At 42.9% G+C, this 15,478-nt stretch overlaps 2 protein-coding genes across 2 annotated transcripts; both read left to right on the top strand.

Annotated features, from left to right (window-relative positions):
- Positions 1 to 1,877: 1,877 nt before the first annotated feature.
- On the top strand, positions 1,878 to 5,706 carry LOC311493144 (uncharacterized protein). The gene is made up of 3 exons (XM_084551704.1): positions 1,878 to 2,014; positions 2,845 to 3,225; positions 3,360 to 5,706. The coding sequence occupies exons 1-3, from the start codon at positions 1,897 to 1,899 to the stop codon at positions 4,655 to 4,657; spliced, it is 1,797 nt and encodes a 598-aa protein (XP_084407830.1). The 5' UTR covers positions 1,878 to 1,896; the 3' UTR covers positions 4,658 to 5,706.
- Positions 5,707 to 7,247: 1,541 nt separating this feature from the next.
- Positions 7,248 to 12,404, top strand: fga (fibrinogen alpha chain; the record flags this gene model as incomplete). The annotated part of the gene is made up of 8 exons (XM_084564141.1): positions 7,248 to 7,301; positions 7,944 to 8,045; positions 8,775 to 8,958; positions 9,070 to 9,215; positions 9,417 to 9,515; positions 10,041 to 10,193; positions 10,605 to 11,253; positions 11,707 to 12,404. 8 exons carry the CDS (start codon positions 7,248 to 7,250, stop codon positions 12,402 to 12,404), a joined length of 2,085 nt encoding a protein of 694 aa, XP_084420267.1.
- Between the last annotated feature and the right edge of the window lie 3,074 nt (positions 12,405 to 15,478).

The raw sequence follows: 15,478 nt of genomic DNA, 5'->3' as shown, positions 1-15,478 counted from the left end.
TCTCTAGTTTTAAATTCCACCCAGGATGTCAGAACACATTTTTATTATCAGCATCCCCAAACAAACCCCTTATGGTTAAAAGTTGTTCTGGAGTCTCCTCATTAGGAACTGATTCTGCTCCATGAAAGATCTGCCGGGGCCAATCAGATCATTTGGGTTTCACGTGGTGATGAACAGAAGAGAAACAGTAGTCATGCACGTGGAGCTGGATTAGTTTACAACTAAGTGTCTCAGATTATTAATTTGTTTTTATCTGTATGAATTGAATTATGCCCCATGATGAAACCAGATTTAGAGTTATCAGATATAATAGCTGGCAGCATTGTTCTCCTTTAGAGATACACAGGAAATCCATTTATTATTATTATTATATTTTTTCTTTGCAACCTCACAGTCGACACTAAACATTTAATGGACGTCTGTTCACAGCAGACAAATGGTACATGTATATTCCAGTGACTCTGCATCACATATTGATCAATTACACACAAGGAGCGTTTGAAATGACCGGGTCGGTTAATCGAGGCTCACAGAGCAGCAGCAGCGTCAGTAGAAGTCACTTCACAGAGGGACTGGAGCAAATTCTCAAAGGACCCTGGACTCATCGACTTTTTACTCTTATATCAGCTGATCGCATAGATCCATCTGAGTGCAGAACACGTCCACCTGCAAACAGGTTTTAATTTCATCTCAGGAAGATAAACCTTCCAAAACCACGTCCCGCTCCTGACAGCTGTAAACTGATCATGTGTCTCCATCTAGAGGTGTGTTGGAGAAGTCGCAGGTGCTCTGTGGCATGCTTCACTCTGAGTTTATTATATATATATATTTATATATTTATATACTTTTGTCTTTGCATGTAGTTACTATTCTTTTTTTTTTTTAATAATGATAAAAATTAAGCAATATATAATGATTAACTAAATCAACTTTTACAACTTAGACTTTATTCATCTACTGCTTGGTCACTGTAGCTCAGTTGCGCATGAAAGAACACTCTTGAGAACCACAAGTGAAAATATAAAAATGAAATAAAAGTAAAAATCTAGTAAAATAAAATAAAATAAAATGGTAGAAGCAAAACTTTACATTTTTGGTTATACCATTTTATTTTAAAGAGACTGAGACTTGAATTCATACATGCACAATACACTGATTTGCCAAAACATTAGGTACACTGTGAATTCTCAACATTCAGGTCTTGGACAATGGCCAGAATTATTCAAATGTAACTTTTAATAGTGAAAATATTAATTTTAAGAAGGACTAAAATAGGAAAACTATCTATCTATCTATCTATCTGTCTGTCTGTCTGTCTATCTATCTATCTATCTATCTATCTATCTATCTATCTATCTATCTATCTATCTGTCTGTCTGTCTGTCTGTCTATCTATCTATCTATCTATCTATCTATCTATCTATCTATCTATCTATCTATCTGTCTATCTATCTGTTTTCAAATAGGAGAATGTGGTAAAACGCGAATCGTCACAAGTTTGTCCCAAAGGGCGACCCGTCTCCGTTCGGCTTAGCGAAATCCTGATTGGTGGAGAAGTCTCCAATCGCTGCCCCGCCTTCCCCCTTTCCACTTCCTGGGATCCCATTGGCCGAGAGACACGTCAATCAACAGAACCCGGAAAAACAGACCGGAGCGAGAATCGCCTTCAGGGGCGTTTCACGGCTCCGCGGAGAAGGTGAGTTCAGAGCCCGTTAGAGAGGATTTGATGCTTATTCCACCAACTAAACGGGTCATTTAAAGCCGGGCAGGATAAATGAACCACTGACAGGGTTGTTAATGAAAAGATAAACATTACATGGTGGTAAAATAAATAAATAAATAAAATAAAACAAGTCATTTAACATGTTGTGTCTCTCAGGTGCTGAGTGGTGGGGGATGATGGAGTCAAACAGCAGTCCGTCTCTGCTGGGCTTCAAGCAGCTGTCCGTCTGTCTGGTGGACTGCATGAAGACACCGGATGTCCTCGCAGCTGCTGTGAAGCAGGAGCCCAGAGGTGAGGGTGCTACCCCGAAGACACACTCCCCTAAGCATAGACTGTATGTAAAGATGGAACTGCTCCTCTATAGTGAAGCCAAAGCAAGTAGAGCTCCCCCTGGTGGCTGGCTGCGGTATAGGTCATAAGCTCCACCCCCTCCATGTTAGTGGGCGGGACTTGGGCCAAACTAAACACACATCAAACCAAGGATGGTTTCTGTCATTTTAGGTAGTTAATATAATGTTGATGAATGTTCAAGTGTCAGTTTTTTGGACAAGTTTAGTCTTAGTTATTCGACGTTATAGGAACAGGATGGCGACTACCAGTTGCCGTGCCAACTGCTCTATAAAGCGGACCAGCCAAGCCTGATCTTTTAGTAGTTATTTGTTTTAGGTCTGTCTTAAACCAAAACCGCGCCCCTGTACCGTCAAAACGCCGTCTTCTTCTTCTTCTTCTTCTTTTAATGGAAGGTTTGCGAGCGTCAAATTACTACGGGAGGCAATGTACACACGATTCTACCATTGGCCATTTTATTTAGCCTGTACATCATCATATTCTACCATTGTGCACATTAAAGAATCCATAAAAATACCAATATTTCCGCCATGTGGCTGTTGTGCACATAGAATGAGGAAGGAGATGAAGAAGAAGAAGAATGTTTACCAGCTACCCTCTCCACACTACATTAACTTTGATCCAGTCAACTCTAGGAGAAGACAAGGAAGACAAGGGAAGACTTTAGGACAGTGAAGATCAAATGGGGACTCAATATTTAAAGATTGGAGTCGGATCAGGACATCCTCAAATGTTATCCATTGTATTAATGCTGATAATCTCCTTGCGTGCAGATCAGAGCTACGGCAGCAGTAGGGCTGATCAGACAGACGACTGCTACCCGGAGTTTGATCAGCAGTCTGACGTCAGTGGACGGACCCATCGGTATAAAGAAGAAGAGGAAGAAGACGAGTCCGCAGAAACGAAAACCGAAGAGCCAGATGAAGCAGCGCAGCGGAGCCCTGCGGCGGCCGATGGGACTCTGCTGGTGTTTCAGGATGACGGCGTGGCGTGGCTCATAGAGGACCACAAACTGTCCGAGTCCCTGAAAGCAGCCATCCTCAGCGACGGCTCGGACGCACAGTCACAGCGCGTTCAGAGAAATGGTCCTTCGTGCGACTTGGCTACAACCGAGCAAGTTGAAGACAGAGAAACTCCTGAGCTCAGATCTGGAGGTAAGCGCTGCGGTAAAACTGAAACATTACGCCCATTTCTATATCTAGAAAGATACATTGCTTTATAAATTTCTACATTCTAGTCCTCTCGTTTCTTCTGTTGTAATTATCTCCTTTTCCTCTTAACTGAGCAGAGATCCAGCAGGAGTCCGAACTGAGACACCACCGCTGCGAGCGCTGTGGGAAATCCTTCGCCAGGAGGAGCAACGTCACCCGACACCAGCGGCATCACTGCAGCACAACGAGAGCCACTCTGAGCCCGACCGAGTCAGAACAGACGGAGCAGGAGACGTGTCCGTGCGACAAATGCGGCCTGTCGTTTCAGACTAAACGGCAGCTGAAGCTGCACGCAACCGTTCACAAAGACAACGGGGAAAATCGCAAAGGTAAAGGTGCATCTGAGGAGGTTCCCCGAGAGAGGCGCCACACCTGCAAGCAGTGCCAAAAAAGCTTCTACTTGATGCACACCCTCCGGCAGCATCTTCTCATTCACACGGGAGAGAAGTTGTACAGTTGTGAGTTCTGCGGGAAGCAGTTTGGGAGGGAGGGCACTCTGAAGGAGCACCAGCGGGTCCATACGGGGGAGAAACCATTTAAATGTGACCAGTGTGGGAAGACCTGTGCCAGGAGGGGGGACCTGAAAATACACATGATCAGTCACTCTGAGGAGAGACCGCACACCTGCAGCTTCTGTTCGAAAAGTTTCAAATATCCGACAAAACTGAAGCAGCACGAACTGATTCACACGGGCGAGAAACCGTACCAGTGCAAGTTGTGTTCAAAGAGGTTTAGACTGCAGATGTCTCTGGCTTCGCATCAGTACACTCACACCGGAGAGCAGCCCTTCAAGTGCACCCTCTGCCCCAAAGCCTTCAGTGCCAGAAACAACTTAAAGAAGCACCAGAGGATTCACACCGGCGAGAAACCGTACCGCTGCTCACACTGCGGCAAGCACTGCCGCCTTTTGCAGCACTTAGTCCTGCACGAGCGCTGCCACACGGGGGAGAAACCGCATACGTGCGAGAAGTGCGGGAAAGGTTTCCCAAATCTGTGGAATTTGAAAAAACACCAATCCACTCACGAGGAGAAACCACCACGCTGCGCCCTCTGCGGACTGAAATTCACTGAGTCCGAGGAGCTGATGAAACACAAGTGCGACGGGACCGCGGAGAAACCGCACCACTGCCTCCAGTGCGGCAAGTATTTTTCTCAGGCCGCAAACTTGAAGAAACACCAGATGGTCCACTCCGGGGAGAAACCTTACAGCTGCAAAGAGTGCGGGAAACAGTTCAACCACAAGAGTAATCTCACAAAACACATACGCATCCACACTGGCGAGAAGCCGTTTGAATGTGAACACTGTAAGAGGTGCTTCAGACTCCTGCAGCACCTTAAACACCACAGATTAACACACAAACAGAAAGACCCTTAATCTCGTTCTGTGTGGACGGTGCTCTGGAAATGACTCGCCGAGGACAAAATGTCATGAGATGAACCACTTTGTTCTTACGCCTCTGTAGGTTGACCACATTTAAAGGTCTGTTCATGTCAAGAAACACAGTATTTTTGGGAATAAATCAAGTACAGCTAACTCATACCACTACCCAACAGTATCAAGTGTTTATTTCCTTCAGCCAGCTTTGAGTTTACGTCGAGGTCAAGGAATGAACCAATGAGCTAGATTGGAACCAGTCTACTGGTCACTAGGATTCTAGGCTCACTGATACCGTTACCCGGTCTTTCCTCTTTTCCACTTAGATGGCTGTTAGCGTTAGCCCCGTGCTTTGTAGACAGACATGAGAATGGTTTGAATATTTTAACTCTGTACAAGAAAACAAAAGATATCAAAGTGTAAATTTAAGTGCTTTTTTTAAGTTCAGTCCATTGATAGATTGAGTTGACTGTGGTAACAAATACAGAGAATGGTCTTACTGTGTAAAAGCAAATCTCAGACAGCAACTTGGATGAAATGTTTTGATTTTGGTGCCAACGTTCACATTTTTCAAAAACAAAACCTAATCAAATTATTTTGATTTATTGCCCAACCTTTGGTCTGAGCGATTACATTTCAGATCTGTCCTCAATGCGTCTTGGGTGTGTTTGAAGTCACTTCAGTCTGGCTCATCTACCAGAATGAATGTTTTTTGTGTTGTTTTGCTGCAATATTCCCTCATGAAACAAACATTGTAAATTAAATATTCAACAACGCACTGTGAAGTCAATACTTGATAATAAACACGTTTCTTGATGATTTTATTTATATAGCGTCAATAACAATACAAATCGTCTCAAGATGCTTTACCAAACCCGGCCTGAAGCCCCCAGAGAAAGCCTGAAGGCGACGGTGGCAAGGAAAAACTCCCTTTTAACAGGAAGAAACCTTGAGCAGAACCAGAACCAGAACCAGCTCATATGGAGGAACCCATCTGCCTAAGGCCAGCCGGGTATAGACAGAAGAAAGAGAGAAGAGAACAGCAAGATAAACATACATCTGTCAGATACACATAGCTGACTAAAGGGTACATGTGGAATCTTATGATACACACAGCAGTAAACATTCTACATAGTAATAGCACAGAATTGTATGACTAGTAGTAGATAGGAAATTAGAGGACAAGAGCTCTGTGCCAGAGAAAAGAAAGTGGAGGATGAGAGAGAGGAGAGAGAAGAAAGAAGGAGGACATGTGTTTGGTGCATCGTCCCCCAGCAGCCTAGGCCTATAGCAGCATAACTAAGGGATGGTTTAGTCCAGCCCTAACTATAAGCTTGATCAAAAAGGAAAGTCTTAAGCCTGACCTTAAAAATCGAGAGAGTGTCTGCCTCCCGAACCCAAACTGGGAGCTGATTCCACAGGAGAGGAGCCTGATAGCTGAAAGCTCTACCTCCCATTCTACTTTTTGAAATTCTAGGAACCACAAGTAGGCCTGCACTTTCAGACCGAAGTGATCTGTTGGGATGATATGGTACAATGAGGTCTTTAAGACACGATGGAGCTAGGCCTTTAAGGGCCTTGTATGTAAGGAGGAGGATTTTAAATTATATTCTAGATTTTAAAGGGAGCCAATGAAGAGAAACTAAAACTGGAGTAAAATGATCTCTCTTCCTAATTCCTGTCATTGCTCTTGCCGTGGCATTTTGAATCAACTGGAGGCTTTTTAAAGAGCTATTTGGACAGCCAGACAGTAATGAATTACAGTAATCCAGCCTGGACGACACAAATACATGAACTAGTTTTTCAGCATCACTCTGAGACAGGATGTTCCTAATTTTGACGGCAACTGGACGTTTCACCCAAGTAGCTCCTTCAGTTCTGTTTTCATTCTAGTTTATTTCTCCAGTGGATGATTCTCTAATGTCCAAATTAATGTCCAGAGACTCCAGACTCAATGTGTGAAAGGTGGTGAAACTTTTTCGAGGACATACCCAAAAATATAAACAAAAATGACAGAAATAAAGGTTTTGAACGTGAAGCTGGAGACATTGTTAACATTTTCTAATAAACGTCTAATCATGTTTCATTACAAAAAGGCCAAATAAAAAACAATGTGTTTCCTGTCTGTTGATTTCAACATACTTAACCAAAACATTAGGTACACTAGTGAATGCATCTTAATCTAAATCTTATCTTCATGACTCTTCTAATGTTCAGCAAATGTTGAACGAAAGAGCATTAGTCCAATCTGAGATGGAGTTCGTTGTGAACACTAATCACTCGACACCTTGTTGCCTCAGAGTTGTGTTGTAAAGTGTGTGTCACTGTTTCCTCACACTGATTCATGCTCTGTCAGTGTTTGCTTTAGTGAAAGCACACATGAAATGCCGGTAAATGCTGCTTCTGCTGCTGCTGCTCTGGTTTGTGTTTGAGTTCAGAGACTGTACTTTGTCACAGAACAACAAACAGACGGTTAGCGGAAGCTGTTGCTCAACTCTGAGTCACAGGCTTGTGTCGAGCCAGCCCGGGGGGCTTCAAATGATCGGACGGCAGCGTCGGGGAATCATTCGGAAGAAAGACGGGAGCAGAGATGGCTCGACTCTTTACTTTACTCGCATGTCTGATTTGCGTGGCTTCGACGGCGGTGAGTTACTACCGGCAGAAATCAGATGAAAAGATGAAAACTTTATTCACAAAACTGCTATTGGGTCTCATTTTTTAAAATTTCACTTCCTTATTTGTCATAAATTGAGATAATTGTGATAATTATGATGCATTTTAAGCCAATTTTGGCGTTTTTGTTAAAAGATTCCTCTACAAAACAAATGAAATTACTTAATAAAATTAATGAATTTCTACTTTTTGTATCTATTCATAGTCATTGCTTAGTTTTGATACAATGCATCATTTATAATTAGAAAATACGAGAAAATGGTACATGAAATTTAAAAAAAGGTCAATGAAAACTTTAGCTACTGCAGCTAATTCATAGTATAGCTTTACGACAACATATTTAATATAATGTATATATGAACTATATTTATATAAAGTATAAAGCTGCATTTAGTTTCTAGGTAGAAATCTAATGATCGTTTTCTGGAGACGTCTCTCAGACCAGACTGAACATAATTTATCTCCAACATACAAAAGAAAATCAGATGAGTGACGCCATGACCTGGATGACCGAGAACCTTCTCAGACAAACATGTTTCATCGTAATTAACTTTTCAGATTTATAGAACTAATCCATCTTAATCCAACCCTCAAACTGATTTTCATCATCCAGGCTCAGGTGGACCCCAGAGGAGCCCGTCCGGTGGAACACGGCACCAGGGCCGATAAATGCGCCACCCAGAAGGAGTGGCCGTTCTGCACGGATGACCAATGGGTAAACGGCTTCTCTTATTGCATCACCAGCGCCCCAGGTTACCGTTACTGCTAGACAAAGCTTAACACACACAGTTTTTTAAACAATAGTTCTCATGCAAGGACATTTTGTGGAATATCAGAAATTTAACTCTGGATTTTCTACTTTACATAAATACACACTGCATACAGTAATTTTAGTTAAATATAAAGCACATTATATCCAGGCTCTAAGTTTTTATGTAACTTTTACTGAGAGATACCAGGAAATATTTAATCAATCGAATATTACATGAAGGTAAAAGAAGAAACATACTGAGAGCAAAACAGTAGTGTGAGTTATATTGTATTAGACAAACTTTGGTAATTCATATTACTGATGTAGTGACGTGTATTTAAGTTGCAAGCATGTTGCTTAGATGCCAAATTTTACCATATTTTTCCAAAATATTTTACAAAGACTTAGTGTCAAGAAAGATTCTCTTTTAAACTGTCGTCACTTGACATTGTCACATTGGTACCACCAGTAAGCACTTGATGGTGACGATGAAATCAGACATGTGTTCCTGACTAGTTCCTGAAAACATGACCAGTTCATTCAGACGTCACTGACTTGTTGAGTTGAACGGGAGTGCCCTGATGCCGCTAGCTTACTGGCTGCACCGGAGATTTAAAACAATCAGATTATTTCTGATTAAGGCAAGCTCAGGAACTTGGCGTGGTGCGTAATTATTCCGTCTTCCTCCGTCAGGGCTCCAAATGCCCGTCGGGCTGCAGAATCCAGGGTCTGATGAGTAAATACGACCACATGCTGCTGAAGAAGATCGAGAAGATCCGCGGCCTCCTGGATCAGTACAAGGCCAAGCATCGCTCAGCCGACCAGGTCTCCAAACAGACGTACGACTACCTGAGGGAGAAGCTTGTCGTCGACTCTGGTTAGTCGATCGTCTGTAGTTATTCTTGATTTTTTTTGCTCAGTTTTAGTGCTCGACAACGTCCATGTCTCCTTGTGTTCTGATGTTTCCAAACCTGTCTTCTTCCACCAGGCAAGGACAACAACTACTACGACTTGGCGCAGAGTCTGCGTCAGAGGATCACCGACATGAAGATCAAGATCGACAGGCAGCTGAGGATCCTGGGCGCTGTGAAGGATCGGGTCAAGGATCAGGTCATTGAGATGCAGAGGCTCGAGGTATGTCCACAGCAGACCTACTCAGTAATAATGACAAACCCTCTAAGACAAAGAGGGTTTATTATGGCTGTCTGTTGTACCCCAAAACACAATCGCCCCAAGGCTCGTCGTCTATGACCTCTACTGCTGGCTTTTCTTTTTTTGTGTCATTTAAATGTACTTCCAGGCATCACACGTCCAACTTTATGTCTCCTCTGTCAGGTGGATATCGATATTAAGCTGCGTTCCTGTAAAGGATCCTGCGCAACCTACACCGAGTACCAGGTGGATCATGAGAGCTACGTGGCCCTTGACAAACAGGTGAGAACCCAGGAGACAGATTTAAGATTTTGACAAGAAGAAGCAGGGACCAGATGAACTTCCCTAAGTCGAGGCTGCTGGTCCCAGTAATTTGTCTAAGTTTCACTGTTATTGTGGACACGTTTAAGGGATCCTGGAACATTTTGGTCTGAAAGTCTTTTCGATAAAAACTCATGATTTAATGCTTCAAAGTAATTTAAATCTGTCAAATTAAAACTGTGGTAAAATGTGAAGAGATTAAGTCACTTTAACGGCTAAAAACCACAGTAAATAATAATAATAATAATAATAATAATAATTGATTACTTGATTACTTAAATTTGTGGCAAATGGGAGATTTCTATCCAGACCACAAAATTCCCGTGGGATCTGATTCTGCTGCAGCAAAGATCTGGAGGATCAATCAAATTGTTTGGGCAGTGCTTAATGTGGTGATGGACAGAAGAGTAACAATGGTTATACATGTCATCTGAGCACCATGGAGTTGAATTAGTTTTAAATTCCTCTCTCCCCTCTGTTTTCCAGATCAAGCAGCTGGACTCCCAGGCGGCCCAGAATATCGAGTCCGTGGGAACGCTGTACGTGATGAAGAGCCGGCCGCTGCAGGGCGTGACTGTGGATAGTATCTACAAATCCAAGGAAGTGGCAGGGCAGCAGAGGGAAGACCTGTTCCCTGAGGTGAGCTACACGCTACCGTGTTCCCAAAGCTCTTCAAAAACACCTCACAAGTGTGTTTTTATTTTTGTGAATTAAGCACTCTACGTCACCCACAGGGTCACAGACTAGAAAAGGTATTCATGTGAAAATCTAGACCACCGCCAGGAGAAGTAAATACCATCGACCATCTTGTGACACTTCAGTGTCCCCACCCCATAGTAATGACACTCCTTGATGGCAGTAGCTATCCCCAGCAGGATGCAGCCTGACACAGGAACATACACAAAAACACTTTAGGAACAACTAATGTCCATTTTCTGATGGGTCACCACAAGGGAGACCTACACAATATTAGGAAGGTGGTATTAGGAAGGTTGTAGTACTGAACTATACACTCCCATTCTAAAGTCAGTCTTCTTTTCTTTCTTCCAGGTGCAGACTATGCATTTGGTATTGGAAGAGGAAGGCTCTAGCTCATCCCCAGCGACCATCTCCAAGGTTCCAGGTACTTCCTACTCTGTAGCCCCGGCATCGGCCACTCAACCTCCTGGTCACGGCACATCGTCTAAATCCATCACTGAGCTTGGAGGACACGGCGATGGAGATTTGTTTAATTTCGGTGGCTCGCTCGGAACATTCGGCCAGCCTAGTACAAGTCACGTGACAAGCAAAAGCGTCACCTGCACCAAGAGCATCAGGAGGACGGTGGTTCACACAAAGGATGGGCCGGTGGAAAGGACGGAGGAGGTGATGGGAGGAGGACCTGAGTGCCAGACGATGACAGATCATAGCAGGGGAGGGATGGGCTCCTTGTTCCCCAGCCTCAGCCACCACACATCCTCCTCCTCCTCCTCCTCCTCCTCCTCCTCTTCTTCTTTTGGTACATCCGTCCATACTGGTGGTGCTAAGGGAAGCCTCCTGGGAGACTCCAAAACCAGTTTCGGGGATCCATTTGGCGGTCACGTTGGGTTCGACCTCGGCGCGTTCCGGACAGTAGATGGAGAGGACGATGTTCCTGATTTCCACGCCCGGAGTGTAAAGACCACGCGTATCGAGCGTCAGGCTGATTATGTAGGAGAAGGTACCAAAACGACAAGCCTGGAGTAAAATAAGCAAAGCCAAGGAGGGACGGTCAGCTAGATAGCATGACTTAGCATTAGCTAGCTCACTTGCTAGCCCTATATACCAAAAATGAGAAGTGAATGCAGTATGTGTTATTGTTTGTTGCTAGAGCTAAAAGATTTTTACATTCAGGGTTTAGTTTATCTAGGCACAAGAAAATTTATGGAGGCTAAACCCAAGGAAGAAGTTTAAAAAAAGTTTAAACGTTTTACAAAATATATATTTTTGAAGAGTTTCCCTGGATTACCTAAATCTAAACCTCACTGGTAGCTATAGCCCTGTTTGAAGCAACAACAACAAAATACTCCTAATGGGCAAGACTGAACTTTTTTAATCACTGCAGCAAATTTGAACGAGCCAAAGCCAGTCCACGCTAACTAGCGGTCTGCGGTTTGCCCCTCTCTGTTCGCAGATTGTGTCCAAGCCTACCAGAACCACCAGAGAGGGGAAACGAATGGCCTGTTTAAGATCAAACCCGGCGGCACAGGCTCCACGGGTGTAGTGGAGGTTTACTGCCAGCAGGAGGGTATAATGGGTGGGTGGATGTTAGTCCAGCAGAGGGAGAGTGGCGAGCTCAGCTTCAACCGCACCTGGGCCGAATACCGCAATGGGTTTGGCTCGGTGGATGCGCAAGGCAGGGGCGAGTTTTGGCTAGGGAACCAGAACCTCCACCTGCTGACTAATCAGAGTGAGACCATGCTGAAGGTGGAGCTGGAGGATTGGGAAGGGGGCGTGGCCAGTGCTGAGTACACCTTTAGGGTTGGCACAGAGGAGGAGGGGTACCCTCTGCATGTGTCTGGGTACACTGGGGATGCTGGGGACGCTTTGGTGATGCCAACATCCGATAAGGGATCCCAGTTGTCCCACGACGGGATGAAGTTCAGCACTTTCGACAAAGACAATGATAGTTGGGAGAAAAATTGCGCGGAAATGTACGGGGGCGGGTGGTGGTACAACAGGCGTCAGTCAGCGAACTTAAACGGGATTTATTACAAAGGTACATATGACCCGAAAACAGATATCGAGAATGGAATCATATGGGTGACGTACAAACCAGCTAGCTACAGCCTGAAAACTGTTCGGATGTTTATCCGACCGGCTGCTTTTTAATGGGAGGGGAAACTCGTCAGATAGCCAAAACTAAATCCTTGTCGACTGTTTGTGAATCATTCCCTTGGATTTCAAAACAAAGTCAAACTGTCCCGTGTGTTTTTTTTTTTCGTTGATCATTATATTTATGTCAACACTTTGTGTAAACGCCATTGACCTGTTTGCTAGACTCACCAGTGCAATGTTCAAGTCGTGACCTGATGTTTTCCGTGTTTCTCAACTTTGTAAACAGCAACAACTGAACTCTGCTCAATCAATAAAGATCCAGTGTTCACTTCAGCTGCTCTGGTCTGTGGTCTCATTTCAGACTAAACCAATAATATTGTTGCAATTTATTCTACTACATAAAAAAAAAAAAAAAAAAGCAACTGAGTGTGTCATATCACCAGTAGGACAAACACAAAATCATCTTTTAACAAGTTCACAAGCAATTTGAACTGAAAATAAATCAGAAGGAAATAATATATGATTATACAACAGAGTAATACACTTTACTGTGAAAGTTAACGCTTTATCGACTGAAAAGGACTTTCTGTCTCATAAAACAAAATATACAGCAAAAATGTGTGCAGATGTTTTACTGTAAAAACTGACATTTTTTATTTTTGTAATTATGCAAAAATAGCTAGTTTAAATTCACTAACTTGACGCAGTAAGTGCATTCAAAGAACGTGTTGCTTGTGTTATACAGAAGGGCAATCAAAACTCAGCAACTTTGAATGAATTCATTATATCGGTGATAACACATACAGAGCTTTTTCGTTTGATTTAGCTGATGGTTTTTGTATCTGTTAAAACCTGCAGATATTTGCTGACTGTTTTTCCACATTTACCATGAATGCATTCAAACCAAATGTCCTATTTGTTGCGTGCTTGTCAGTTTCTGACTAATATCTTGCTTTCATTACATTTCACTGTTGTTTTGTCACCTTTGGACACATTTATACATTAAAAAAAAAAAAAAAAAAAGCAGTTTCATTTTGCCATTATATAAATATACAGTGTTCGTGTTCCCATTAAATAAACATTAAAGAACAAGTCAAGAGCAAAGCAAAGATGCAACAAAACCCAGTGAGAGTAATGTTGTAATGACTTTTCCTCTTAGCCGGCTTTATTTCACAAAAATCTAAAAATTGTGAAAATTAATCTTTTAATACCTCTGTACAGGCCAAGAGTCAGAATTGTTTAAGATGAACTGAACCCAATTCTTTTTTTGTTGTTTTTCCCGGCAGTGTGTATGAAGCTCAAACAGCTCAATCAAGATGGCGGACGGTCACCCCGTCGGCCCAAGTCGTACAGGAAACAGTCATGTCGAGCAAAGTCGGGCGTCCCCCTGTGTTCAGATGATGACTGGGTAAGATATGTTCAAGGTTTGTGTTTACTTTTTACTTGAGCGTAAATATTTCTTTTGGCCTCAAGTATATATTACACTTTAATGACATATAATACTCATATTCCGATAAGAACTGGCTACGACAGGTTCAAGTTAGTAGTTAACATTGCTATGCTATGTTGCCAAGTCGTCAACTCTCACTTCCTCCAAAGGTTTCCCGGTGCCCTTCTGGCTGCAAACTCCAGGGTCTGATCTCCCATATGGAGAGGGAAGTGGAAAGAAAACTGTGGAAGGTCTGCAAGACGGCGGAGATGCTTGAAGGCGCAGCTGAGAAATCCATGAACGCCACAACAGACATCTACAACGCCAACCGGAGGGTCATCGTCAACAGATACAGTTAAGGCTCGTTGGGAATGTTCCGGACCAAATATTGACAGACTTACTGAGACAGTTCAGACGAATGAATGTCACATTGTTCAACTTAGTAATTAACATTTCCATGGATCCACGCCGCAAGAAGGAACGCTACTGTAGGTCCTTCATCCCGACTGCCATCAGGCTGCACAACACCAGCCTGAGTGGACAATAACCCACACCCTAAACTTGGCTTAATTTTTGGTTTTAACAGCTATTTTTGCACAAATAAATCTGCTTTTTGCACTGCCTTATGTTGCACAAACCACTACCTCACTGTCTTATAGTTTTGTAGTTTTAGCAGTTATTTATTTGTAAAGTTTCCACCACCACACTGTACATACAGAATGTCTTTATATTTCTATTTTTCTCTATGTATTGTATATATATTCTCTATTAGGGATGGCTCGATCCGATACTTGGGATCGGTATCGGTCCGATATTGGTCAAAATTTCAGGATCGAACATCGAAAAAAATAACTATAGCCCGTCCGATCCGATACCTAAGCCCAAATGCTCAACTTAACTTTGCGTGAAACAGAGAGCATCTGCTGCAAGTGTGTGTAAACAGAACGTCGTGACAGTGAATTAGCCTAGCGCTCTTATCATGTCAGCTGTGTGGAGTTACTTTGCACGCAAGGAAGAGAAAAGTAAAACAGCTGAATGCAACTTGTGCAACGCGAGTGTCTCAAGGGGTGGCAGCAGCACTGGACGCAAGTGTTTGTGACAGTTATTTAAAGTTAGCAGTCACTTAAAGCAGCTGTATGTCCTATAGCAGGGGTGCCCATTACGTCAATCGCGATCGACCGGTGCGGGTAGATTGTGTGCCATTGAAAATAAAAAATATATGTTTTAGATGTTAGTCTGGCTTAACAACTATCTGTTGCACCTCCAAAACAAACAGGAAGACAACGTTCATCTTTATTTATTTTTACTTTATATTTGCAACATGCCCTCAGTTCAGTGGCACACATCCACAGCCACACACAACTTCAACCACAACTCAAGACTACCGTCTTTCTTAAAGAGACAGCACTATTTTTCGAAAGGTGCAGTGTACCAGTTTTTCTTGATAAAAATAAAAACAAAGCTGGATAGAGCTTTTAACACTGTAGCAACAATTAATATGACTTAGGATAGGTAGATCACTCTGACTTGGTCATTGTAAAAGCAGCTCGCAAGCCAAAGAAGTGTGGGCACCCCTGTCCTATAGTCTTCAATGGAACATTGGAACTGAGTCCATTCTATATCTAGTTTGATATGGGTGTTTTACATACAATTCAACCCCAGAGGTTACATGTGAAAGAAGAAACATTCAAGTTTGCAG

The sequence above is a fragment of the Chelon labrosus genome (genome assembly GCF_963514085.1).
Source record: "Chelon labrosus genome assembly, chromosome: 1".
Lineage (NCBI taxonomy): Eukaryota > Metazoa > Chordata > Actinopteri > Mugiliformes > Mugilidae > Chelon > Chelon labrosus.
The sequence above is the reverse complement of the archived record's forward strand: the minus strand, read 5'-3'. Positions and strand labels throughout refer to the sequence as shown.